Source organism: Pochonia chlamydosporia (assembly GCF_001653235.2).
Source record: "Pochonia chlamydosporia 170 chromosome Unknown PCv3seq00008, whole genome shotgun sequence".
NCBI classification, from domain to species: Eukaryota; Fungi; Ascomycota; class Sordariomycetes; order Hypocreales; family Clavicipitaceae; genus Pochonia; species Pochonia chlamydosporia.
The window spans coordinates 313,714-338,209 of NW_019154043.1; the positions used below are offsets into that span (position 1 = coordinate 313,714).

Below are 24,496 nucleotides of genomic sequence, written 5' to 3' on the forward strand. Positions count from 1 at the left end.
CGTCTGGATTATGCAACTTGGAGCGCCAGCAGAGGACCTGATCAAATGTGAACGTCGGGAGACCAAAACAGAATGTGTTTACGACTCTGTTCAAGGTGCCTTTGTACATTTGAAGTATCCCCTGAAAAGCATTCATCTTGTCTGACTGCTTTGTGGTTGTTCGTGCGCTGTAGTACTCCACCGCAGACAGATACGACTCGAGCTCGTCTTCGGGAGCGGTGTGCGTTGGAAGCATTCCACCCACGACATTATACCTGTCTGGTGTCGGTTGCCCTGTCTGTCTCGCTAACTAAGGACGTTCCCATACCGTTGTATGTAATAGCTTGACATTGCATGTACAGTCCGTCTGTGGTGAAGAAGATCATGCGGCGTGAGAGAACCTTTTCTTGGTAGCACCAAGCACGCTGACTCCAAGGTGACTTTTCGATCAGTTTATGGAGAGATTCGACCGTTAGACAAGTCCATTTGTGGGTTGTGAAGTTGTTCAGTATACTCGCCTCAGCACTGCTAGCAGAGATCGCACCAAGTGTGCATTTAGCAGCCGCATAAACCTGTCTCATACGCAAAATTGATAGCCTCATATCCCGGGGATAGTCTTGTATGATGCACAGCGCGTCAACCCATAAATATCGCTCCCCAATTTGCTGGCAGAATGCGATTGCATCTCTGACCGTTTGAGGAATGCGCGTCCAAATAACATCAAGGCCGCCCTCTTGCATTAGCCTATCCAACACCTCCAATATGAGCTTTGGCTGATCAACACCACCCCATACGTACGATAATGCAAGGTATTGGCATCCATCTGGACAGACAGTGATGCAGCGCCGAAAGACATCAATCACTCGAAATTGAACGCCAGGAAAAGTCGGCCAATGAAAGGACGCTGGTCTGCATTTGCTATGTGCAGTATCTACTTGACAGTGAGCCAACCAAGAGCGAATGTTCATTACGCATATCTCATCGACGACGTGAGAGAAAGAAGGAAATTGAGAGGCCCGCCTGTGCCAGTTCGCAGTAGAAGACGTCGCACGCTGAGCTTCTACCATCTCCAACTGCATTTCGGTCGGAATATCAGCGCTTTTGTGCACAACCACAGGCTCAAGAAGCCTAGGCGCTTACTACTTGAAGCTCGTCGTCGTCATCGTCGCCCCAAGGACATCGGCAAGGTTCTCCAGGCCAAAGGTCAGCATAAAGGCTACGAGCTGGCTTCCAATCCGTATTCCAATATCCATCAGAGCTGCAGAAAAGTTAACATCTTTTACGTCGTGAACCGTGTACAGGGAGGTATCATGACTGATGAATGTCTCAGCTGTGACGTACCTCAGTTCGACCATTTCGGGTGCCAACATGTACGCCCTCAACAGGGTACAAGCTACAGCAATATCGTAAGGCTTTCTTGCCGTCTTAACAAAACAGTTCTTTGACTCATCTTGACGGATGCAAAGGGGCTCGTGCCCATCTTCAGCAATTCCATTAAAGTCTATCCCCTCAGTCTCATCGATAAGCGGTGGCGTGACCGCAGACGTTTCCGTCCAAGGCCCTTCCGTGGGGACGTCAGCAGCTTCTAAAATCATCGGAACTTCCTTCGTCAGTGTTGGCCAAGCCTTTTGCCATTCTGCTGAATCCCAGTCGCGAATGGTGTAGTAGTGCGTATACCTGTCGTACCAATTAGTTATGCTGGCTCAGATGCATCGATGTGCTTCAAGTACCCCATTTTTGGCCTTTGCTGTGATGAACACGCGCAGAGTTAGTATCTATTGAGTGTGTAAAGGGTCGCAAAGGGAAGACATGGAGACGTGGAGTTGTCTTAAATTAATTTATTATTGCCATCCGTTCAACCTCTAGGCTGCTGTGGCTCCCCGCAAGTTTGACTGTTGGACCAGACAGCAAAACGGTGGTCATGCGCTCAAGCTGCATATGCAAGGCTTTGGCTACTGGCTTACTAGCGCCTTTGCTGCCTAATTTGATGCGAAGCCTTTCACTGGACCATTTTCTTGTTCCAGCGTCTTGATTATCGGTGTATCTGAGGATATTCATTCACTTCAAAGCCATACCTAAAGCGTCCCACAAGGCATCTCACAAGCATTCAAGCCCCCACGAGCTGGAGAATTGAGCAGCTCACACATATTTAGCCTTTTCCAGAATCTAACCGATTTCTACTTCAAAGAGTCTGTTGAGCTGTGCAGCACTGCCTTCCGAGCCCCGCCAGAATATTCGTCATTGGCCAACAAACAGTCTGTTGTTGGTTACACAAACTAATCAGAAACCAAATGATACGATCACACGGAGGAACGACATTTCCAATTGGAAGGAAATCTTGGTATTCACTCAACCTGATGCCTCCTGCACTGCGCCACACTAACCTTACAAGGTTGGTCACCTGTCTGTGTGTGTTAGCAGTATCCTTGTTGGCTAAGAACACCAGGCACATACGCAGTGAAAATACATGCAGATCAAGTTTGAAGCTTGGTGAAAAATTCCGCTTTACGTAGGAAATATACTACACTTTAAAAATCTCTGATAAGATAGCTGATCTCTAACAGTCTACACTGCCCTGATAACCTTGGACTAAGGATGGAAGCAAACTGCAACTGATGTTGTCACATGTGGAGTTTAGTTTCCCGCATACCCAATGGTATGACCTCTTTTTTAGATCTCTAGCTTGACCTAAATCGTTTCAGTGTTAGCATCGTCCTGCAGGGTCTCCTGTGTGGTATCCAACTAGTGCTACCATTGCCTTCTTAGTTAAGATGGAAGAGGTAATATGCGGCAACGTCGCATACCCGCGGGTACCATATGACGCAACATGTAGCTGAATCTGGCGGATATAGATGGCATTTACATACAAGAGGAGTTATAATCCCATTTAAAATAAAATTTATTATTCGTTATATTTTTAGACACCTTTGTATCAAGTAAACTCAAGGTTTGGTAATCACTGAAGCACCTAGTACTAGTTACTAGGCTGCACATCCTTTGCAAAGTTGACGGCTTTGCTAGCACCACCCGCCGCCTTCTTGTCCAAGTTGATGTTGTTGGTTAGTTTCTTTTGTTCCTGATCTATCTTGGCTTGGTTGCTCGCTCCCTGAGCCTGCTGAATCTGGAGTGCTGACACTTCCAAAAACAGTTTTAAGACTTTGTTCTTGATTTTTCCATTCTGCAATGCCTTGGCTTCGTCACCACTCGTCGCTTTGATCTGGCTGTTGAATGCATCTGTTTCAGCTGCCTCAGCGGTTTCTCGGGCAGCCTTGATAATTGCCAGATCTCCTTCCGAGACAGCCTTCAAGTTGTTGGTATCAATCTAGGATAGGTTTAGATTTCGTTTCTCATACACAGTTGCCATGTACCTACGGGAAATTTCGCTTTAACCTCGTTCAGCGCGTTGCCCGCAACGCCGTCTGAAACTTGGAAGTCTGCATATTTGCGGAACTCTAATGCCCTTTTTTCTAGGGGGAAAAGAGCAGTTGGTAGTGCAAAAGTGGTTGATGCGATATATGCGCCAACAAATACTTTCGTGAGCTGCATCGTGTTTGAACGAAATTTAGAATGGCTAACGAGCTGCTGGTCAGTAGACAATCGAAGGAGTTGGAAGTAAACGATCGCAAGCAGTGAATAGAGTGATGAAGTGCATTGCTAAGAGGATTTATACTCTATCCATGGTTATTTATATTCTCTAGAACTTGTCTACTTCTCGGAAAAAATAGCGGGTTTGGGGAGATGCGGTGGGTTCAGATTCCAAACAGTTTCAGTGGTGTTTGACAGTCTTGCAAGTGTAATTCATCCGGATATGAAACCCCACGGATATCGCTAGCTGGCGCCTCTAGCTAGATCCTAATATGTGGCACTGTTGAGGACTCCGTAAATGATGAACATGAGAAGTTCCTAAACCATGTCGTAGAGCTTAGAGGGCCAGTCATTGGGCGCGACATTAACTGTAATCACATCACGATGTAGACGGCTTCATGCACCCATAGCCCGAGTCCCTGTCCTGGTTCAAAGTATCAAGCACCTGTCCCTATGATAACGTCCCATGTCCTCCCCTTGATTGTCCCTTCGTCATGACATGCCATTAGCAGCAAGTGATGCAGGGCTACCCCAGGTCAGATCTTCAGCAAGTGTAGATCTCCATCATTCTCAGCTCGGTCCTGGCTGCCATATTAAAGGTAGCGTATCAATTGCGCTCAACATTGCAACACATTTAAAGCTTCTCTTACATGCCATATGCAAACAAACTTGCTGGCGTTGTCCGCAAGTATGCCATTACGGGCGAGTTGCATACAGGACCACAATGAAGCCCGGCTACGAACGGTGAGTAGACACAGCGGAGGCGCTTCCTCAAAAGGTGACCTTCATCATTTCAGGTATATAGACTTTGAAAGTGGTGATACTCTAACCAGTTTGAACATGTCTCGTCTCGTCTCATGCCTGTGCCTGAATCTCGCGCGAATATAGACCGAGATGTCGATCGCTAGTCTTGTTGGCAACCCCTAGTTCATCCGGATCTCCATCGTGCGTTCGGGGCTTTTAACCTTGCATGCACATCATAAAACTACTAGCATTATCGTCGGAAAAGCTGCCCGCATTCCCGGATTAATCGGGTGAACATCGAACAATTGGTGTTTCAAATCATGATTCCACACGGCTCCGAGTCCCCCGTTCAGCCTCCTCCGTGGCTCTAGACCACGTCATCGACCCAGACCATACGCGTGCACACATGAACCGACGGGATAATTGACAGGGTTCTGGTCCAGTCCTTAACCCAGGCGCCAAAGGGTATCAACAGGGGATTTGGCGCGCCCTATGGTGCCCCGTGGTGTTTAGCAAAACGATAGGAACGCCAGGCTTGAGTTGTTCATTCATTCGCCTAGCATGGGTGCTTGAGTTGCCACCTCTCAGATTTGTACTCTTAGATGAATTCGAGACAAGCCACCTACCTAGGTAGGCAAGAGTCCATTACCGACTCCCGCCAGGCATTGCGAGAGACAGCGACACGTCCTGAAGTTGAACCGATCACCAGATTTCACGCACAAGAGCATTAGAATGCAAAGGACTAAGCATGTTGTGAAGGAGCAAGTAAATGTCTTCGATGCTGACAATTTGAATTCGCAACCGCCATGGCAAATACTGGTTGTACCGAAGACTCCGTTGTAATTAGCCTGTAGTGTCTATCGAGTAGCGTCTATTTGTATAGCACACTCTAAATTTGTAAACGGTAGCATCATTGCAACAATTTAGTGCTGAATGCTAGTTTTGCAGTTGTGTGTTTGTACTCATATCACAGCCCAGCTACCCTGGCCTACATTTTGTGCAAGATGCCACTTCAACAAAGATGAACGCAACAAAGAATGTCGTTTAACCAAGTATACGTATAGTTTTACCTGGATGTCAAAGGCTTGTCGATAAGTGTGTTTAGAGATTCACTGTTGAGGACAACAAGGCAGGAGAGACAAGACCGCCACGCGTCCATTTTTCCTAGACTAACACTCATCTACCACAGCCTCTTTGCCAGCAATTGATTCAACATTCGGATGTTACATCTATAATATTTTTTAGAAAAGAAAAACAGCGCCTTATGTTTTAGTACATGATTCTCCAAGATTTCGAGACCAACTCTAAGGCTAGCATAACAACCTTCCAACATTTACAAAACCCATATACCCGCTACAAATCAAGTTTTCGCCAGCGAAATTTAACTTAGAACAGCATGGCACAGCTAGGTGTGACCCACTAGCCCTGCCTTAGGGGCATTATCAGGGTTAATATTGGCATTTTCGAAACCAAGAAGCGTGTTCCATGTGTTCGCCGTGTCGGCATCCCTGGTCCCTAATGCGGATATTTTAGCCTGGGCGGCCGCTACTGCAGCTTTAGCCTCGGCATTTGCGCCACAAACATTTGTGAGCTGGTCGTGAATTCGGTTGGTGATAATATTAGGATTCAGAGCCTCCTGCTGGCCCTTATTAACAAGCGGATCAACAGCTTGAAATGTGAATTCGGTATTGGACCGCCCATTGAGACCGGCTTCAAATTTCATCGTAGGAACACAAAGACCAAAGTCTAGGCCTTGGATGCTGGATGCTTGAAACCCATCAAAATTGCCGGTGACATCGTTCTGAACTGCTCCTGTTCCTTGCTGGGGAGCGGAGCAAGTCATCGTGTTTCCACTACCAGTACATCCTCCTGGCTTCGCGGCGTTTGTTGCTGAGGGTTGAGCAGATGGCGAAGCAACCGTGACCAAGGTCGTTGGGCGAACATTTGCGCAACCAACGTCCGTTGGTGACTTGGTGGTAGTGGGAGCATCTTTTGCGGGCGCCTTATTCCCCTGATCTGGCGACGATCCAGTTACCGGCTTGTTTGTGTTCGTCTGCTTCGTCCCATCAGCAGCCACGGAAGTGAAGTTGGAGAAGCCCTGCGCAATCATTACTTGAGCAACACTGAGCCCATCGGCTTGGAACGGGTTGGTTGTAGACGCCTTCGCATTATCATTCTCGGTCTCTGAGCCGACGACCGCGGGATCAATTAGCGGCACAACTCCCCTTAGTTCAGGAGATTTGGGTAGAGCAGCATCCGAACAAATTGATGGAATGCTGACAACGAAGGGGTTGAAGTTCTGCTCAGCTGCTACAAGTCCCCGTGCAGCTGCAACAGCGGCATCACTTGTGCCTAGTTGGCTTAAGATGAGGTCTGCTTGTGTGAGTTTACCACAGGGGTTGGCCGCTGCGAGGAGAAACTGTATAGATTGACCGGCTAGAGTTGCGGCCTGTCCAGGTTGTCCTAGATCTGTAAGAGCACCAATAGCGGCAATAGCGCCGTCTCCTTGCTCTTGGCCAAACCGTGCGTTCACAACAGCTATGTTGACAGCCGTAAGGAAAATATGCGTCTTCATTTTGAAGGGTTGCAGAGGGAGAAAAGAGGGCTCTTGGGTCACAAAAGTAATGAGCGGATATGGTAAGGGAAGGGCAAACGGCTGGCTGAGTAAACACGAATGATAAGATATAGTGACATTAAATAATGGCTCTGTATAGTTATTTATATTGAGGTCCCATCGCAAGGAAAATATCGTGTCAGGGTTAATGATGTTGTGCGGCTTGTCCTGGCCGCCCGCACCATTGTCTCGTAACCCGCGCGCCAACAACCTCTGCAGGTATTCTGTTTCATCCTGAGCCGAGGCTTGTAGTTAGCCTGCATTGAATATGTTGCTTTCGATCCTTCTCTTCAATGAAATTAAATTTTGCCATTGTTAAGGAAACTGATCCATGTTCGTCTTGTCTCATACTGGCTCTCCTAAATACGCGTAACATGCCCTACGACTATCCCAGCCAACCGAGGGGCTAAGCCTAGACGTATCAGACAACCGATGGGACCCGGACTGATTTCATACGCGACAATATGTCGAATGGGCCTAGCCTGCGAGGCAAGTTAATGACCATGAGTATCCGCAGGAGCGAAAGTTGCCACATCCCAGGCCAGACCCGCGTCACCCGTCACCCAAAAGTGAGCTGCCTGTGGCTTCCAAGATTACAGAGCCAGCTTTCGTCTAGCTGCTTAACAAAAGCAGCATACTTTGTTGTAGGAGCAGCATACACAAGGTATCCTTCAGCAGGTGAGGGCTGCAAAAGATTTGCCACAAATATCAATATATTTCTCCAAACGTTGAGTAAGAACGGCTAAACACTTGTTACATGACAAGAATTTTCTAGTGCTTTTCTGAAATTCCCACTCAATGGGCAATAATCTTTCTCAGTCGGCCGAGCTTAAACTCCAGAGGAGAACTCCATACATCGACTCAAGGTTTCTTACACCACTTGTGTACTCTTGTTATAAATGCCTGTCGTAGGTTAGCTATCACCACTAGAGATATACCTAGAATTTCTGAAAAGAACACTTACCAATTCTGAAAGCAGATTTATGACGCAAATGGGTTCTTCCTGACCTTTAAGCATCTCTGCCTGAGTACATCAAACACTTCACCCTCTGCACAGTTGTTCTGCGGAAGATCCCCTGGACGAGGCACAATGGGACTGCGCTTGATCGCCGTATTCTTTCTGACCTTTAAACATTCAAACAATACCCCGCTTGGACAGTCCTTCTCCGGGAGATCCCCTGGTCGAGGCACAACAGGGCTTCGCACCAAATTCGCGCCCTATAGTTCCAAGTGGCGTTAGCACGCGTTCATCGACCAGACAAGTGTTGATTAGTGGTAGTATGTCGTCTCACGACAACGCCCACCGCATCACATGGGGACAGTCAGAAAACGCTTTTCACTGGGGCACTCACCCGTTCTCCCAAGCCTTCTTCCATTACCGGGCTGGCTGTCGCAAGGCCGTAGAGGACGGCAGAAAAAGCGACTGAGAACTTCATTTTTGCTGAGGATAAGAAGGGAAATGTTAAGAATAGTGGGGATGTGAATGAAATGCTAATTGGGCACAGGAATTGATTGTTGAGATGATTGCTTGGATGGTATTAGCTACAGTCGAGGATCGAGGTTAGATTATATATTCGAATGACCGAAGTGAATTTCGAAGACGCACAGTCTTAGCCTCGTGAGCACTTGACGATTTTTCGGAGTAAGATGGTGCCAAAGTTGATGCCATAGCACGCAGTATTATCCATAATTATGCATTTATGTAGGACTGAAACAATTTTCTGAATCGCTATCTATGCTTGCTCTAGATGCCACTTGCAAGAGATGCTAAGTACAACGAATGGACTTGTCCCCATAGTAAGGAACATGTTCTTGGGCATACTATTATCCGATCAGGTCTTCAAAGCGTCATAAGAGTCCGAACACTATCCACCCCTCCGTCGGGGAGCCCCCAGAGGATCAAACAGAAATTGTAGCATTACCTTAGATTATGAGTAGATGAGTGGCATGGGTAAGGCTGAATCGGACGAAATAGCGCTAGCATTTGTTTCAAGAAATTTATGCGTTACAAATTTAGTAAATTTTGACCAATCTTGAGAAACTTGGTACGAGTATTATGCTTGGCTGCGTGGCAAACAGGAGCTTAAAATAGTAGCAGCATATCACAATATAGCGAACAAGCCACCTCTGCCAATCAATCTAACTGATAGAATGTAGCATATTAAGTACTTTATGATGTTGCATAGATCCCATGACTCTTGGGCTCGTCTTACCGCCCCTATCTTTTGTTCATTCATCCTTTCAATGTTGCCACTTCGGCTCAACCCTCACCAAGCTCTCTGGTTTTCGGCATCTGCGACTGTAAATTTCGTTCCCAATGTGCCACCATGCAGACTAGCCTCAATGGAACTCGCGCTTCTCCGGTGATAGAAGCTCGTCGTGCAAGCTGCCACCGAGCATTTACGGACGTAGACTAGCATGATGCTTAGATTTAGGCAAAATGCGACATGGATACTGGCTCCGATGCGGGGATCTTCACCTTAGACTGATGGAGAATAGCCCGTAAGTTTAGCACATGGATTTCACTGATCAGTTATGAGAGATCTTGAATGTTTTTGCAGATGACTCCGGTATGTGGGGTAAGAACGCATTTCTAGAGAGATCAGTTCAGGAGTTAGAAACTCCTTCGGGTTTTTAATCGTCCGACGGATATCGGGACTATATGAATTGCTCTCCAGAGCTCAATCAAGCCAACTATCTTCAAAGAATCGAAACATCCACCTAACGAATACACCATGGTACAATTGCGCGATGGCATGTGGTTGCCCGCCGAATGTGCTCGGACTGAGTATGCTGAAGAGGTCTACAATGTCACAGTGTCTGAACAAGAGCAACGCATGAGCCTGCTTTGTCCGACAAAATGCATTCGTTCACGAGGCGACACATTAAATCAGCCCACCGTGACACTTGACCTACAAGCCGAGTTTGATGGAGTCATTTCCCTCGAGGCAACGCATTGGGCAGGCGAACAACGCAAAGGACCACATTTCGAACTCTTCCCGGACGGGAGACCAGAAGCAAAAGGCCTCATTGTTAAGAATGGTGGCGCAACAACTTTGCAGTCGGGATCTTTGTCAGTGACTGCAACAACTTGTTCACAAATCTTCGATATCAGCTTCCATGGCACCGAGGACAACAAGTTGCTGACTTCCTTGAAGGACCGAAGTGTGGGCTTTGCTTACAGTCCTGCACCAAGTACACCAATGCAATTGGCTTCCATGAAGGACTTTAAGCAGTACAAGTTTCTGCAGACGAATCTCTCAGTTGGTGAATCAATCCATGGGTTAGGCGAGCGATTTGGTGCCTGGAATAAAGTTGGCCAGACCGTCTGCCTTTGGAACGCTGACGGAGGCACATCCAGCGATCAAGCTTACAAGAATGTCAGCTTTTGGATGAGCAGTCGTGGCTATGGAGTGTTCATAGATAACCCAAGTAAGGTAGAGTTACAAATCGGCAGTGAGCGATGCTCTCGTACACAGACTATTGTGGAAGGACAGCGACTGAAGATGTACTTTATCTATGGACCGACGCCTAGAGATCTCTTGAACAGGTATACCATTCTTACCGGCAAGGCGAGCAAAGTCCCCAGATGGAGTTTCGGACTTTGGTTAACGACAAGCTTCACCACGAGCTACGACGAAGCCGCAGTGACATCATTTCTACAAGGCATGAAAGCTAGGGGGTCGCCGGTTGATGTCTTCCATTTTGACTGCTTTTGGATGAAGGCATTCTGTTGGACAGACTTCCAATTTGACTCGGAGAATTTCCCTGATCCAGTGGGTCAAATTGCACGTATGAAGAACTCGGGGCTCTGCAACAAAGTTTGCGTGTGGATTAACCCGTACTTCGGCCAGCATGGTGCGGCATTCAAACATGCCGGAGAAAAAGGGTATCTCCTTAAACGAAAAAGCGGCGACATCTGGCAATGGGACCTGTGGCAAGCAGGAATGGGTCTCTTGGATGTGACAAACCCTCAAGCTGTGGCTTGGTTCACCGAATGCTTGAACAAGCTGCTTGATATGGGAGTGGATGCCATCAAGACAGATTTTGGAGAGCGAATACCTACTGTCGACGTGCAATGGCATGATAATAGCGTGGACCCGGAAAGAATGCACAACTATTATGCGTTTGAGTACAATCGTATTGTATACGAGGCTCTTCAGAAACGATTCGGGAAGCATGAAGCTGTTCTATTTGCGCGCACAGCCTGTGCTGGAACTCAACGATACCCCTTGGTATGGGGCGGAGATTGCGAATCGACCCCCGAGGCCTTGGGTGAGTCAATACGAGGTGGCCTTTCAATGGGAGTATCAGGATTCTCTTTCTGGAGCTGTGATATTGGAGGATTCGAGGGTTCTCCGCCGCCATGGATTTACAAACGATGGGTTGCTATGGGCTTGCTTTGCAGCCACAGTCGCTTACATGGCAGTAACTCGTATCGTGTACCCTGGACGATTGATAATGACGACCAATCCGAGGAAGGGTGCTCAAGAACCCTTGCTAAGTGGACGAGTCTCAAAAACCGCCTCATGCCGTATATTTACAGTGAATCGTTGGAATCTATTCAATACGGACTACCATTGTCACTTCGATCAGTTGCCATCGAGTTCCCTGAAGATCCAACATCTTGGATGCTGGACCGGCAATTTATGCTTGGCTCCCGACTTATGGTGGCTCCCATCTATGAAGAGTCTGGTGAAGTAGAATTTTACTTGCCAAAGGGTAAATGGACCTCATATTTCACGAATGAGGTCAAAGTTGGACCAGGTTGGTTCAAGGAGAAGCACGGATTCGGCACCCTGCCGTTTTATGTGAGAGAAAACACGGTTCTGGTTTTGAACCACCGTGAACAAGCCAAGTCATCTGACTATACCTCCGATCTTGAGGTATGCTTATATCAGGTACAACCGGGAGCCGTCGGCAAGACTGTGGACAATGCAGACAACCCCATCGAAGTCATTGTAGGATCGAGCGGCGAGTTAGAAGACACATCTATGCTCTCCGGGAGACTCGCATTTTCCGAATCTGGGAGAAGCTTAGAAGGAGATGAGATGATTTCGATTGAGCACCTATAGGTCAATGTGTGACAGATATAGTTCTATACATTCTATATTAGTGCATAGACGTTGTATTTCCTCACAGCAGCATCATTTTCAAACTATACCACCTACTCCGTAAATATCTTCACCGTCATATCCATGCTCCCAGTAGCAACGACGCAACGCACTTGTGCTTTGGAAGATGCAATCCCCTCATTCGCAACACGTTTTCCATCGCCATTCAGACCAACATCATCCCTAGTAGCCCCTGGCGCCCATCGAAGACATGTGATGAACTGCGTGTGTAAGCCCTCCAAAACTTTGACACATTGTCCACCTTGCGCCAAGTCCCAACAACGCAAGGTCTTGTCGTCCGCCACTGATAACAGAAACTTGCCACCGGGGTGAAACGTAATGTTGCTTATCCAGTTGTCGTGACCCATGAGGGTCTTCAGACATGTCCCATGCCTATCCCACAGCTTAATGCTCCTATCTCGCGATGCAGTGGCTATGAACTCGGCAGGGCTGCTAGCCGCAGGTATGGTCTTAATATTCGCCATTTTTGCCAAGTATGGATACGATGTTTCGGGTGCCAAGGCACAGCAATTAATGCCTTGATTATGGCCCACTAATGTGAGCATGTTCTCAGTTTGTGGCACAGAGATATCCCACAAGCAGGCGGTTTTGTCATTGCTCGCTGACAACAGGAATTGTCCATTGACAGACGGGCAAACTGAGCGTACCCAGTCGGCATGACCTCGTAGTGTCTTGATACAATGCCCCGTGTCGACATTCCATACTCTTAGGGTTCGATCACCGCTTGTGCTGGCAAGAAGGTTCGCAAATCCGTTGCCCACGCCACAGGGTATAAATCGTATGGAGCTAATGGCGTGATCGTGACCCTGCATGGTCCGGATGTTCTTGTAATTGTTGGAAGGATCCCACAACTTGATAGCAAGGTCGGAGCTACAAGAAGCGAGAAGGACGCCGCCCTTTGGCCTGCCGAAGTCTACGTCCCTGACTGCCTGCGTATGTCCTTTGATTGTCCTTTCCAGCTCTCCAAATTCCCAGTCCCATACTTTGATGGTGCAATCATCTGATCCTGAAGCAATTGAGGAGAATGTAGGGTGAAAGGCGATGCAATTGACAGCCCCGGTGTGAGACTGTAGGGAATGCCGTGGCGGTGAGTCCGGCAACCAAGAGATAGGGTCTCTGCTTGGCCTGGAATTTTCTTCTCTAGCAGCCTCTAGATCAGATTGTAAAGCCGTGTGCTGCATCTCCAGTTCCATTATCTGACATTCGAAGCAAGTTAGACAACGCCAGCAAAAGCTTTTGGTCAATGGAGGGAATGGAGGAACCTTTTTCTGAAGCCTCATCACCCCAATCCATTTCTTCTCCAGCAAGCTCTCGTACTTCTTGGCTGCAGCCGTATTGAATACATCTTCTCCGAGGCCAAGCTCCGCGCGAAGGGTTGCGGCAGTGTTCGTTTTGCCGTTGGCCACAAGGTGTGCTATGATCGACTTGTGCCTAGAATTGGATTGTTAGTTTTACTTCGCATCACAGGTTCCCGATTCACACGCACAACTCTTCGGCTTGCCGGCCACCCAGCATGCGGCTCATGGCGGCTGTACTGCACTGTCCAATTTTACGATTTGTGCGGCCGAAGCTATCGCTAACAGTAGCGGCCGGCTTCGTTGACTTTGTATTTTCCAAATTCTAGGTTCTTCCGCTTCCACTCCACATCGGTGACGAGACATGCATTAACCGAGACATGTGTGACACGGAACAATACTCGGTGCGTGTGATGTCGCACTGACATTAGGAATGGGTATGGGCGGTGTTGGCAGGAGATATGCCCGGTCATGACGGAAACACCAGACGTGTATCGTAAACGACGAGCAGCAAAGTTCCGGTGGGAATCAGCTCTCTTAAAGAGGCATTGAAGAAGCCCTTTTGCAGCGAATGTCTCGTAGCAGAGGGAACAGCGTCCAATAGCAGCTTGATGGACCAAACGGCAAGACAACAGGGTGACAGAATGGCTTGGCTTCACCGCTTGAGGTCGTTTCAGTGTGGCGTTCTATGTATGTATCTCTCTATATTACTGGCATCAATCGAACCGCTGGAGCGACTTCCACCAAGCTCTCCAGTCGTACTCCTGACAATGAGTAGACAATCAACAGGTCGTTCATAAATTCCTACTGTTATCCCTAGTCGCAGACGAATGTTATCATGAAGGCAGTCGGTTATTTACGACGCTCCAGCCCTCTAAATCGGCTCCCCATAATCCTATGCTTGGGCGCCGCCATTTTGGCACCAGACTGCAATGTGGCGGGCCAGGTATGGTCAAGCAAGTCCCCGTCTCTTCGATACAATGCGTATTACGGAGTTTCATAATTTGATAACTGACCGAATTAGTCAGGGCTGCAAATATACTCAGAACATAAGTAAAAGTTGACCGAGCCTTGTTGAAGGTAGCGCTTCCAAATAATGTCTCTGCCGGCCCGGCCTGAGATGCTGCACTTTACGCGCCCATGACAGCACATCGACTTATTTGTGGCGTTGTGACAGACCAAGTGTCACTTCCTAGATCGATCGCGAATGAAACTTTACTAGAGATAGATCTTTCTGTGCTCGCAGGCCAAAGATAGCAGGACCTTGTTGATCGTACAAGTGTCCCAATTGGAAAGCAGGGCCACTCCCGCGAATCACGATAGTTGCGGCAGAAAGCCATGGCTTTCCAATATTTCCTCAAATATTAAGTATAATTTAACATGGTTTAGCTTGTGAGTTGGCAGTGCGTTTAACAACTAGTTCCAAGTCATGATACTACCTGCCGTCAGATTCGCATATCCTCATCCAATTGCAGGGTAGGGGCATGATAACCAGATTCCCAGATTAACAGACCGTGACGACTTGCCAAATCTTGACTCTATCATAGGGTTTAGTCCGTTTTCCCTATCTCTGGCTAAGCGAGCCATGGTCGGGCCGAACCTCGCCGTATTTATTCACAACTTTATTCGTTGCATCGGCGACAATCTCGAGGATCGGTGGAGCAGCTTGGGAGTTACAGGATTGGTGGACAAAATGAGGCCAACTAAACCACCTATGCAAGTAGCGTCCTTTGATACTAAAGCTATGAAATGTGAGAGAAGAGCTAAGCGATAGACCTTCAAGGGTCAGGTTATGCAACTCATCATTGCCATCGCAATCGGGTGCCGAGTCTTGATACCCACCAATGAGATGCCGCTGACATTATCCATCATTGGGTGTGATAGGGTAATTCCAGGTTTAACGTTACCTGCAACTAACTGTATTAGCACCTCTCCTCGCGAAAAGGCACAGGTACACGAATTAGATCTAAGGTCTCGACCCTATTGTGCGTTCGGCTTCGTCCGGTGTTCAGTGCCGGTCCGGGGTACAGGCGGGGAAATTTCCGGGGTAAATGACTATACTTGCAGGATAACTCTTGAAACATAAAGGAACGGGTGCCAAGAATAATCTTTGCTAGCTCAGGCTGTGTACGTGGTTCATAGTTGGCTATTGTTTAGTACTATCACCAACCATGTGTTACGGCAAGCAAGCCATCATCGGCTTGGCTTGTGTTGTTGCAGCGCAAGCCCTAGCCGTTGCGCCGCCACTGGTATCTACAGCTGGACAAACTGCTGCCATACCAAAATGGGATCTTCAGTCCTCATCAAAGACATCTAACTGCAATCCTCCAACATTGTCGAAGCCTGGTGCTGATACCTCCTCGTGGTATCACGCCCCGGTCTCACGATGCACCTTAATGGGATGCCTGCTGGAGGCCGGTGTGTATAAGGACAGCGAGCTCTGGTTCTCTAACACACTTGAGAATTTTGACAAGTCGCAGTTTGGCGTGAACTGGTGCTACCGCCAAGAATTCTCGCTTGTTCCGGCCACCGGACAGCACTTCTTCCTCAAGACACATGGCATTTCTTCAAAAGCCGACCTATACCTGAACGGCCAACTGGTCGCTGATAAGTCGAAGCAAGCCGGGTCTTACGCCGGATACACCTACGACATTACAAAATTTGTTGCCGCTAACAACGCGTTGCTTATCCGCACATACCCAACAGACTACAACGTTGACCTTGCTGTTGGCTTCGTTGACTGGAATCCTTACCCTCCGGACAGTGGCTCGGGAGTTTGGCGTGATGTCGAGATCAAACAGACAGGCTCTGTGGCCCTAGGAGACTTGCGCATCGCCTATGACCTTGCACAGCCCCTGGGGAGCAGCGCGACCGTCACGTTGAAGGCAACGGCCCAGAACCTGGAGTCCTCCAGCGTCACCGTGAGCTTGGCAGGCGTTGTCGACGGGGATTCGCAGCAGACCGCCAGCAAGTCCTTTACTTTGGCACCCTTGGCCACGCAAGAACTGAGCGTTTCTGTGAAACTGGATAGCGTCAAACTCTGGTGGCCAAAGCAGTGGGGAGACCAACCACTCTATGCTGCCCAACTGACAGCTTCCGTGGGCGGGAAGGTCTCTGATGTTACTGCAAAGAAGAACTTCGGCCTTCGCCAAGTCAGCTCCAAGGTCAATTCGAACTCTGATACCATATTCACTGTGAACGGGAAACCGTTCCAAGTGTCTGGTGGAGGATACTCTCCGGACATGTTCCTCCGATGGGACGCCGCCTACTTCGAGAACGTGGCCAAGTATGTCCTTGATATGGGTATGAATACCATCCGCTTGGAAGGCAAAATGGAACAACCTGAGCTCTACGACATTGCAGACCGTCTTGGTGTTTTCATCATGGCGGGCTGGGAATGCTGTGACAAGTGGGAAGCATGGAGTTACAATGACGAGGGAAGCTCCAAAGCGGTATGGGTCGACAGCGATTACGTTATAGGCAACGCAAGCATGCTACATGAAGCACTCATGATTCAATCGCACCCCAGCGCTCTTGCGTTCCTTGTTGGAAGCGATTTCTGGCCAGATGATAAGGCTACTGCCCTATATCTCAACTCGCTCAAAGCAGCTGACTGGAATGCTGCCATTATCTCCTCTGCCTCCAAGCGCGGGTATCCCAAGGCACTTGGACCGTCGGGCATGAAGATGGACGGCCCATATGATTGGGTTCCCCCTAATTACTGGTTCGACACAACTGGTAGTGAAGACCGCTTGGGTTCTTCATTTGGCTTTGGATCTGAGTTGGGTTCTGGTGTTGGAACCCCTGAACTCGGCAGCTTGAAGAAGTTCTTATCCAAGGCCGACATGGATGACCTGTGGAAATCACCTTCAAAGGGCCTATGGCACATGTCGTCATCAAACGGACAATTTCATAACCGGAAACTCTACAACGCTGCCCTATACGCACGATTTGGTTCTCCTACCTCATTAGATGACTATTTAATGAAAGCTCAGATGATGGACTACGAAGCTACTAGGTCTCAGTATGAAGGCTATTCTGCTATGTGGAACGCTCAACGTCCTGCTACTGGCTTGATCTACTGGATGCTCAATAACGTGTGGCCTGGGTTACACTGGAACCAATTCGATTACTACCTCCATCCCGCTGGGTCATATTTCGGCACAAAGGTAGGGTCAAGAATCGAGCATGCCGCTTTCGACCCCGTCAAAAGCGCAGTGTGGTTGATCAACCACTCGCTCAAGGCTCAGGGTGCAAGAACCGTTGCGGTCGATATAGTAGGTCTTGATGGAAAGGTAGTGTCATCGTCTAAGATGAGTGCCACGACCACGCCAAACACGAGCAAGAACATTGGCACTATTACCGCAATCAAGAGTCCCAAAGCTATCCAGCTTCTGCGGCTAGTGCTGTCGGACGACCAAGGTAAGGTGTTGAGTCGCAACGTGTACTGGGTCGGCACAAGTATCGACACATTGAACTGGGGAGGCTCGGATTGGTACTACACTCCTGTGTCCAAGTATGCCGACTTCAAGCCTCTTAACACTATGGCCAAGGCCACGGTTAGTGGTTCGCCTGCAAAGTCAGGTAATGGGTGGAAGGTCACTCTTGAGAACAAGTCGTCTGTCCCAGCAGTCTTTATACGGCTCAACTTGGTGGACGCAGCTGGGGCCGATGTGGTTCCTGTCAATTGGTCTGACAATTATATTACCTTGTGGCCAAACGAAAAGATCACTTTGGACACCTCCGGCTCTGGTGCTGCTGCTGTTGAAATTAGTGGGAAGAACGTCGTGAGCAGTAAGGTAGCTTTAGCATAGGCATGTAAATAGCAAGCAACTGAGAGCCTATGTATTTACCGAGCAACTCCGACATGATACACTTTGTGAATGGAGTTTGGCCGTTTGAGAGGGTCTCGTACCTGCGATGTGTGAGTGAGGCAGTGGCAATTAGTATGGCAGTATCATAATCAGGTTGGTTAAACTTGTTCCGTAGCCAAAGTATCACTACATTTGTCTCGTTAACTCGGGGGATTTCACCCCGAGGAGAAAATCATTCCGGATACATTCCCTGTATCACAGAATGCGGGGGACTTTAGCCGGCGGCAGACAGGCGACTTGTCTTTAGCCGGTGACTGCATCGAGCTATCAACCGTTGTTTTTGGCTCTTTATATCCCTGTCCCCCACATGCCGCCTGGAAATCTAGATGCTCATCTACTAAAATCGGGTACAACTGGGGAAACCTGAAGCAAGGTGTGTTATGTAGTGCGCTGATGGTTTCGATATGCGCCACCACATCTATTTCTTGTCTTACCCGTCGGTACATTTAGTAAAGTATAGTGGTTCCAAGGTTGTCCCCAGGAGTTATGCCTGGATGCCACTCGACCATCCCCACGGGAATGGCGAAAATGGTGTGGGGAAGCAATTCCTGATAGAAATGTTCTTATACACAACTCTCCCACAAATATTCTAGCGTCTGACGCCTTATGGTGAGGGTGTTTGCTTCTTCAATACAATCCAGCGCAGAGTTGTACTGAACATTGCTTGCCAGTCACGATGGGCAAAGCTTACAATATTGGTCTTGCGATATTCGCGGCCATTGGGTAAGTCCCCTCATGTATCAGTAGTGAAGAAAAGCCTTCTGACTTGTATCCAGGTCTTTTCTGTTCGGTTACGACTCAGGTGTGATGACGGACGTTATCGCATCGCAGAACTTCTTGGACTTCTTTGGCACGACTCCTACATCACCAACCATCGGCGCGATCAATGCTACTTTCAGTGGAGGTGCCGTCTTTGGCGCCCTATTCGGCGGTGTCATTATGGATAAATACGGTCGCCGCAGAACTATTGGCATCGGAGCGTTGATCTGCACGGTAGGTGCTGTCTTACAAGCGGCAGCATACTAGTGAGTCCATCTCAAATGTATTGTCCGAACGACTCAAGACTCATGTAAAGTAGCTTAGCCATGATGTTGGTGGGCCGAATCGTCGCCGGATTTGCCGTTGGACTCCTATCCATGAGTGGTGAGTCCTCACTTCACATTTTATTCCGAGCTTGTGTAAACTACTAACTGTACAAGTGCCCGTGTATCAGTCCGAGTGCGCTCATCCAAAGATCCGTGGCCTAATCGTTGGAATCGCCCAGCAAATGATTGGAGTTGGCTTCATTGTTTCGACATGGGTCGGCTACGGCTCCCATCAGATGCCCGATTCGTCGTCCTTCCAGTGGCGATTTCCATTAGCATTCCAGGCTTTGCCGTCGGCGCTGCTCTGTGTTGGTATGCTCTGGTTACCAGAATCTCCACGGCATCTTATTGCAACAGATCGTTTGGAGGATGCTATGCGTATCCTGAGAAAGCTTCACTTTGACGGCAGTAACAACGACTGGATTCAAGCTGAATTTGCGGAGATCAAGATGACCATTGATACGGAAAAAGCTGTAACTGCGCCAGGATGGCTCATCATGTTCCGAATTCCTCAATGGAGGCGGCGACTGATGCTGGGCACGCTGGTGCAGGTGTTCACTCAATTCACCGGGATCAATGTCATTGGATATTACCAGACCATCATGTATGAGTCGCTTGGCTTTACCGGAAAGACAAAGTTGTTGGTGGCCGGTATCTACAACTGTGTTGGCCCGCTTGCCAGTATGTCACTACGGCCCAGTATTCCTAGGTATTGAATTTCCGCCATTGCTAACGGATTATAGACCTGGTGTTCATCACATTCCTCATTGACCGTATTGGCCGGAAACGACCGCTTATATACGGTGTTATCGCCATTACTATCGCGTTGATTTGCGAAGGTGTTGTCAATAGCCAAAATATTGACGGGTCTAAACACGGTCTCAGCATTGCTGGCGTGGCCTTCCTCTTCAGTGTTAGCATCATCTTTTCGCTGTCATTCGGACCTGTATCCTGGACATACATGTCAGAAGTGATGCCGTATCAAATCCGCGGCAAGGGCTGTGCATTCGCGACTGGTATTGGCAACTGGCTTGTGAGTACGTTCTGGGCACAAGTCAGCCCGATCGCCCTAGGAGACCTTGGCTGGAAGTTCTACTTTGTCTTCGTTGGTATGTAGCAACTGCGTCGTGTACGCCAAACTATGCGAGGTTTATTCGTCCGTTTTCACTAACGATTCTAGCTTTCAATCTCGTCGTAACTCTTCCCACGCTTATAGTGATGTTTGAGGAAACCAAGGGCAAGTCTTTAGAAGAAATCGACTTGATGTTTGGGGATAGAGCATTGGGAAATCTACCCACAGACATTGAGAAAGTGGCGTCCAAGGCGGCGGCCGAGGACACCGGCAACCATGACGGGGTCGCCTAGACAGTTCCCAAGGCGGAAACAGCACAGAAATGACTGTCACGAAATAACGCATCAGGCTCTAAAGTAGTACGAAATATGGAGGACGGGGTAAAGAAGTCGGGGTAAGGAAGACGGGGAAGGGGAAGCATATACGAATCTAAACCCAAATGAGAAGCTAATCTCCATTAGTGGGCATTCGGTGACACTTTTCCGCCAAACAACCAGCCTTGTCACGTAGGTTTCAAGGAGTGCACCATTCAGGGATATCCTCCATCGCCCAGTCTTGGTGGCATCGGTTTGTCTCGGCACACCCACCAATGGCTATGCACATCTGCGCGGAATCTCAGCCGCCGCTTGATATCCGTAAGCCACATCGGATCATAGAAAACCACAGCCGAGTAGAACAACGCCTGGATTGGGACAATATACGGAGGCCACGGCTGGGCTATTGGCAAAGGAAGGACGCCATAATAAACCCAGAGCCACTTTCAATTTTGACAAGCAAAGACCCACGATATCAATGCTACGTCAAAAAGGTTGAGTGAATAACCGCGCTCAACTCGGTACGGGTCTATGGAGTACGGAACTGGATCTCGACCGTGGCCTCTTCGGTGGCTTCGCGTATTCAGCTTTGTGGACGCTTTCCACTTTAAAGGGGGCATACATGATAACTTGAAATTATGGATACATGTTAGGTAACCATTAGCATAGAAAGCCGTACTGCTGAAAACTTGGATACAACGGTCGTTATGGATACTGTGGATGTTGTGGATGTTGAAGCCAGGGTGACCGCGGGAAATCCTGACTCGCTTGATGTGAAGGATCCGGCAAAGCCGACTGTGTGAAACTGGGCGGCAAAACAGTGTGTGATGGGAAATATACAAGTTGTTGAAGCTATTCAGCTTACTCGGCAACTGTAAATATCGAGGACTCATATTATTTTTTTCACGTGCGTGGTTCCGTTGACAATAGATGAAAATCACCAACTTCAAGGTTCAGGTGGAAACGCGCCAGAGACGCATTAGACAACGCAGACAAGGTGATGATCTGCGCATCATTATCTCCATTTTTATTTCCGAAAACGGTAAGGTCGGGAGATTTTTTCCTTCGGGGTCCCCACAGTTCCTGAGGGACTCAGAAGGACTAGAAGGACTAGAATAAACTTTTTCTCTAGACTTTTCCAGATTCATGCAAGGTGGCGCAACTAGCCAAGAGTCAAGAAAGACTAGCCCGTTTGCAGAGTCAGTCCCCGTCTTCAACATGATGGCAAAGAAAAAGATTCCAGATTCTAGACCTAGAGTATAAAAACAATGCTTCCCCGTACCCCATGATTTTCTCCGCATTCAAGCACGATCTCCCGTCTGCTTCGTCTCTTCTTTTCGATTAGTTTGCTACGCGGGTCAAGTCATCGGTAATCATGGCCAAGTCTCCCCACGATCCCCACAACATGCTCGCCGACGAGATCGAGCGGTCTCCCTCACAGTCTGAGGGAGAAGTGTTGGACACAGAGGTCAAGACCAATGATGCTGTCTTTGGTAACATTACAGACGATGGTCCCAACTACCGTAATGTAAGTTGTTGTGGTAATTGGCATTGCTTCCCTCACATACAAGTATACTGACGCCAAACTCAACAGGTCGGGTGGTTGGGAACCGCAGCTCTCATGATGAAGACACAAATCGGTCTAGGTGTCCTTTCGATCCCCTCTGTCTTCGATACCGTGGGCCTCATCCCCGGTGTTATCCTCCTTTTGGTGATTGGAACCATCACTACCTGGTCAGCCTACATGATTGGTGTTTTTAAGCTTCGACACCGTCAAGTATATGGCATCGACGACGCTGGCGGCCTGGTTTTCGGCCGCGTTGGTCGCGAAGTTTTTGGCATTTCCTTCACTCTTCGTACGTACTAGCTGATCGCCTACCTGACATCTAACGAACAGAGTTTGGCTAACAAATCTTACTATCAGTCTTGACCTTTGCTGCCGCCGCGGCCATGATCGGAATCTCGGTTGCCCTGAACGCCCTGTCCACTCATGGCGCGTGTACCGCCGTGTTTGTTGTAGTGGCAGCAGTTTTTGGATTCGCCTTTTCGAGCATCCAAACTCTTGGCAGAATTAGCGCACTGGCATGGATCGGTGTTACCTCCATTGTTATCGCTGGTGAGTTTTCATCACACACCACTCTACCTTGTCGTCTCTGGCTCCGATCTAACTCCGAATCATGTAGTCTTCACCGTGACAGTTGCTGTCGGTGTCCGGGGCGAACCTGCGCCTCCTACTAAGAGCTTCGAAGGACCATTGGAGTCCAACTACAAGCTTTTCAAGAACCCCAGCTTTACCGACGCCTTGGGAGCCATTACCACTCTCATCTTTGCTTATGCCGGTACCCCCACTTTCTTCAGCATCGCGTCCGAGATGAAAGATCCTAAGCACTACACTAAGGCGTTGATGGTGTGCCAAAGCGGTATTACCCTGGCGTACATTGTTGTCGGTGTCGTCGTATACTATTACTGCGGCTCATATGTCGCGTCTCCTGCTCTCGGGTCAGCTGGTCCGTTGATCAAGAAGGTTGCGTACGGCATCGCTCTTCCTGGTCTGTTGGTTACCGACCTTCTTCTCCTCCACGTTAGTCTCTCCACGATTCAATCATCGTATCTAAAACAGAACCACATAACTAACTAAATTATGCAGATTGCTGCCAAATCCATCTTTGTCCGCATCCTCCGTAATTCAAGGCATCTGGCTTCCAACACCGTCAAGCACTGGGTGGTTTGGCTGGGCTCAACCTTTGCCATTGCCGTTGTGGCATACATCATTGCCAGTGCCATCCCTATCTTCGGACAGCTTATTGCACTCATCGGCGCACTTCTCGGCCCAATCTTGTGCTTCTACCCACCCGGTTTCATGTGGATGTACGATAACTGGAAGAGATATGATGGTCAGAAGCAAAGCCGATGGTACTCTGGAGTGACTGCCAGTGTTTTCGTCATCGTCACTGGCACGTTTTTGATTGTCGCAGGCACCTATAGTGCCATCTATACCATTGTTAATACGCCGGGAAGTTCTCAGGTTTGGTCGTGTGCGGATAACTCCAATTCGACTTAAGTTTGAGAAACCGGCATCCTCACAGCCTTTTATGACACCTCTATGTGGACCCTACCTTGATATTTCATAAAGCGCGATTGGAATTATTATCTTGCAACTGCTCTTTTAGGCAGTCTTGAAATTACCCTTCAAATCAGGTTGGTGGACGGCTGGTCACCCACCAACGCACTTAGCAATCAACAGAGCGAATCAATTTATGCTGGATATGTATTTGTATATCGATTGGCGTGGGAGGCAAGCATTATTGGAGATCAACGCTGTTGATAGACAAAAGGGACACTGGGCGAGTGTATAATAGACATGACGGAAGATAGTCATTCGTAGAACGAATATGACACAACTGAATCCTAGAAACCATTGTTCAGACAGCCAGTTCTAGCCATATAGGCTATTGAGGTCAAGATTGCGTGCCACTATCAAATGATAATCCGAAACCAAGCAATCGTTGGATTTAGGCATTTGAAGAATGTGACTTCGTTCATCTTGGCAGGGCAGCCCGTCTCTCGTATATGTATAGTTTATCCGATATGAACTTTTCTTTCCTGCTTTGGACTGCTGGCGGTGCATAAAATTCAGGCATCTATCCCCAATATTTTCGCCTGATGCTGTCAAGCACTCCATAGATTAATTCTTATACGTCAATATGCGATGCATTTGTTTCGTGGGTCACAGCCTGAGCCTTAGCAGGAGGCATAACGCCAGAGTTCAGCCGGTTCAACTGGGAACACGTCAGATAAA

The 24,496-nt window shown here is 48.4% G+C and overlaps 10 protein-coding genes across 10 annotated transcripts; 5 read left to right on the top strand and 5 right to left on the bottom strand.

Moving 5' to 3' along the window:
* Window positions 1–248: 248 nt before the first annotated feature.
* On the bottom strand, window positions 249–1,058 carry VFPPC_18196 (heterokaryon incompatibility protein (HET) domain-containing protein; the record flags this gene model as incomplete). The annotated part of the gene is made up of 1 exon (XM_022429846.1): window positions 249–1,058. The coding sequence occupies one exon, from the start codon at window positions 1,056–1,058 to the stop codon at window positions 249–251; it is 810 nt and encodes a 269-aa protein (XP_022285123.1).
* Window positions 1,059–2,896: 1,838 nt separating this feature from the next.
* On the bottom strand, window positions 2,897–3,525 carry VFPPC_14118 (hypothetical protein; the record flags this gene model as incomplete). Its single annotated transcript, XM_022428903.1, has 3 exons — window positions 2,897–2,904; window positions 2,962–3,301; window positions 3,352–3,525. The coding sequence occupies 3 exons, from the start codon at window positions 3,523–3,525 to the stop codon at window positions 2,897–2,899; spliced, it is 522 nt and encodes a 173-aa protein (XP_022284088.1).
* A 2,188-nt stretch (window positions 3,526–5,713) lies between these two features.
* On the bottom strand, window positions 5,714–6,883 carry VFPPC_14117 (hypothetical protein; the record flags this gene model as incomplete). The annotated part of the gene is made up of 1 exon (XM_018291887.1): window positions 5,714–6,883. The coding sequence occupies one exon, from the start codon at window positions 6,881–6,883 to the stop codon at window positions 5,714–5,716; it is 1,170 nt and encodes a 389-aa protein (XP_018138580.1).
* A 2,774-nt stretch (window positions 6,884–9,657) lies between these two features.
* VFPPC_14116 (sugar hydrolase) lies at window positions 9,658–11,997 on the top strand (the record flags this gene model as incomplete). Its single annotated transcript, XM_018291886.1, has 1 exon — window positions 9,658–11,997. The coding sequence occupies one exon, from the start codon at window positions 9,658–9,660 to the stop codon at window positions 11,995–11,997; it is 2,340 nt and encodes a 779-aa protein (XP_018138579.1).
* Window positions 11,998–12,089: 92 nt separating this feature from the next.
* Window positions 12,090–13,581, bottom strand: VFPPC_14115 (WD domain, g-beta repeat domain-containing protein; the record flags this gene model as incomplete). The annotated part of the gene is made up of 3 exons (XM_018291885.1): window positions 12,090–13,253; window positions 13,320–13,488; window positions 13,544–13,581. The coding sequence occupies 3 exons, from the start codon at window positions 13,579–13,581 to the stop codon at window positions 12,090–12,092; spliced, it is 1,371 nt and encodes a 456-aa protein (XP_018138578.1).
* Window positions 13,582–14,937: 1,356 nt separating this feature from the next.
* VFPPC_16759 (hypothetical protein) lies at window positions 14,938–15,438 on the top strand (the record flags this gene model as incomplete). The annotated part of the gene is made up of 2 exons (XM_018294512.2): window positions 14,938–15,075; window positions 15,136–15,438. The coding sequence occupies 2 exons, from the start codon at window positions 14,938–14,940 to the stop codon at window positions 15,436–15,438; spliced, it is 441 nt and encodes a 146-aa protein (XP_018138577.2).
* An 85-nt stretch (window positions 15,439–15,523) lies between these two features.
* On the top strand, window positions 15,524–18,166 carry VFPPC_06806 (glycosyl hydrolase; the record flags this gene model as incomplete). The annotated part of the gene is made up of 1 exon (XM_018285779.1): window positions 15,524–18,166. The coding sequence occupies one exon, from the start codon at window positions 15,524–15,526 to the stop codon at window positions 18,164–18,166; it is 2,643 nt and encodes an 880-aa protein (XP_018138576.1).
* Window positions 18,167–18,902: 736 nt separating this feature from the next.
* On the top strand, window positions 18,903–20,676 carry VFPPC_16758 (MFS sugar transporter; the record flags this gene model as incomplete). Its single annotated transcript, XM_018294511.1, has 6 exons — window positions 18,903–18,949; window positions 19,003–19,251; window positions 19,305–19,369; window positions 19,426–19,992; window positions 20,055–20,420; window positions 20,492–20,676. 6 exons carry the CDS (start codon window positions 18,903–18,905, stop codon window positions 20,674–20,676), a joined length of 1,479 nt encoding a protein of 492 aa, XP_018138575.1.
* A 467-nt stretch (window positions 20,677–21,143) lies between these two features.
* On the bottom strand, window positions 21,144–21,590 carry VFPPC_16757 (hypothetical protein; the record flags this gene model as incomplete). Its single annotated transcript, XM_018294510.1, has 2 exons — window positions 21,144–21,270; window positions 21,316–21,590. 2 exons carry the CDS (start codon window positions 21,588–21,590, stop codon window positions 21,144–21,146), a joined length of 402 nt encoding a protein of 133 aa, XP_018138574.1.
* Window positions 21,591–22,072: 482 nt separating this feature from the next.
* Window positions 22,073–23,758, top strand: VFPPC_06804 (amino acid transporter; the record flags this gene model as incomplete). The annotated part of the gene is made up of 5 exons (XM_018285778.1): window positions 22,073–22,225; window positions 22,292–22,553; window positions 22,622–22,813; window positions 22,881–23,278; window positions 23,345–23,758. 5 exons carry the CDS (start codon window positions 22,073–22,075, stop codon window positions 23,756–23,758), a joined length of 1,419 nt encoding a protein of 472 aa, XP_018138573.1.
* Window positions 23,759–24,496: the final 738 nt, after the last annotated feature.